The sequence below is a fragment of the Acyrthosiphon pisum genome, unplaced genomic scaffold (assembly GCF_005508785.2).
Source record: "Acyrthosiphon pisum isolate AL4f unplaced genomic scaffold, pea_aphid_22Mar2018_4r6ur Scaffold_21501;HRSCAF=24132, whole genome shotgun sequence".
NCBI classification, from domain to species: Eukaryota; Metazoa; Arthropoda; class Insecta; order Hemiptera; family Aphididae; genus Acyrthosiphon; species Acyrthosiphon pisum.
Genome location: NW_021770976.1, coordinates 58,597 through 60,316, shown reverse-complemented (window position 1 = coordinate 60,316; position 1,720 = coordinate 58,597). Strand labels below are relative to the sequence as shown.

Here is a 1,720-nt window from a genome sequence, read left to right as displayed (position 1 = left end):
GTGCACCTTGCTTGTTGATGGTTTATTAGAAGTTGAATTAAAACCAACAAGATACCAATCATCTTCAATTACATCTTTGTTGTGCTGAATAGGATGTACATTTTTAAAAACTTTTTCATTTTTAACAACATAAACTTCTATGGATCCATTATTTTGATTTATATTAGTCTCAATATTATCTGAACTGATATTTGAATAACTTGTACTAGAGGTATCTATTCATTTATTTCTTCCTCTGATGAAACAGTGTCTACGCTTTTACCGGTTTGTACATTCAATCTTTTTCTGGTCTGTCTCTTTTTGGTTTGATCTGAAAACCGCATTTCTTTTAAAAAATCTTTATGTGTTGTAGATAGAGCAGCCTCAATATTGGGATCAGTTTTGTCTATATCGTCGGATGGTAACATATCAAGAACTCTTTGTCGATTTAATGGAGCTATTCCACATTTGTTAAAACCTGCCACAATATTTTCAGAACCATTTTCTTGTATTTTCAACCACAATAGTTTAAGCAATCTAGGAAATCTATCTTTTGGGAGTGAGCATTCATCCTTTCCTTCTGTTTTTTTCCACTGTTCTAATATATTTCTCCAATGTATTTTTAATGGCCTGAAAAAGGCTACATCAAGAGGTTTAGTCAGGTGTGTGGAATTATTTGGTAAAAATACAAATCTAATATTATTTTCCTTACATAATTTAATCGAATCAGTTGACAAATGGCTTGATAAATTATCTCCAATTAGTACTTTTGGTCTAGATAATTTACTGAAGTAAGGTAAAGCAATAGATTTTATCCAATCATCAAAACACAGACTATCGAACCAACCTGATGGTCTTCGATTAAACCTTGCATCTTTAGGACCACCAATTCTCCAAGACTCGTGTAAATGTTTTGATTTGTACACTGTACATGGTGGTAAAAGTGTGCCATCAGCACATGCAGCAAACATTATTGAAATTGAAGTCATGGTGCTGTTTATAATTCTCTCAGGATACCGAGTTCCACGTTTGGTGATAATTTTACGCCTTCCTGGGTCGTCCGTCAAGTTAGTCTCGTCATAATTTATTATATGGGATAAAGGTATTCCTTCCAAAGATATTGTCAAATTATCAAAATACTGATTAATAGTTTCTCTAGAAACTGCAGCTCTACACCTTTTAATAGTTTGGCACAACCGTACAGCTAAAACATCACTATGCCTGGTTAAAAAACTATGCGCCCACTCTTTACCTGGCATATTTGATCTTCCAAATCTTTTAACCTTCTTACCTCTACGATCCAAATAACCTTTTACCAATAAACGTAAGTCTAACCTATCAAGAGGAAACCCCCTTTCAGCACATAGCAATATATTATCAATTAAAAGGTTTTCTTCATTTAAGCTTAATGATGTTTGCCCACCTTGCTTTTTGATGTCATTATTCTTTACATGGCGATAAATAACAGAGTAGTGAATCCCGTATACCTCCTGTGCTTCACGATAAGTCATTCTCTTTCTTTTAATTGCATTGACAGCATTTGCGAGATCAGTTGGATTTGTTTTTTTATACGTTTTTGAACGACAACCTTTATCATAATTTCGTGGCATTCTGTATGTTGTTACGTGCAGCCCTTTCAGATCCAAACGATGTTGTAGTTTGAAATAATAATACTAATTATTTTTTTAATATGTGTTTTATAATTTAGAACATCAAATTATGAAAAATATAGTATTATGTA

At 32.8% G+C, this 1,720-nt stretch overlaps 1 protein-coding gene across 1 annotated transcript; it reads right to left on the bottom strand.

Moving 5' to 3' along the window:
• Positions 1–215: 215 nt before the first annotated feature.
• LOC107882609 lies at positions 216–1,589 on the bottom strand. Its single transcript, XM_016801205.1, has one exon. It carries the CDS (start codon positions 1,587–1,589, stop codon positions 216–218), a length of 1,374 nt encoding a protein of 457 aa, XP_016656694.1.
• Between the last annotated feature and the right edge of the window lie 131 nt (positions 1,590–1,720).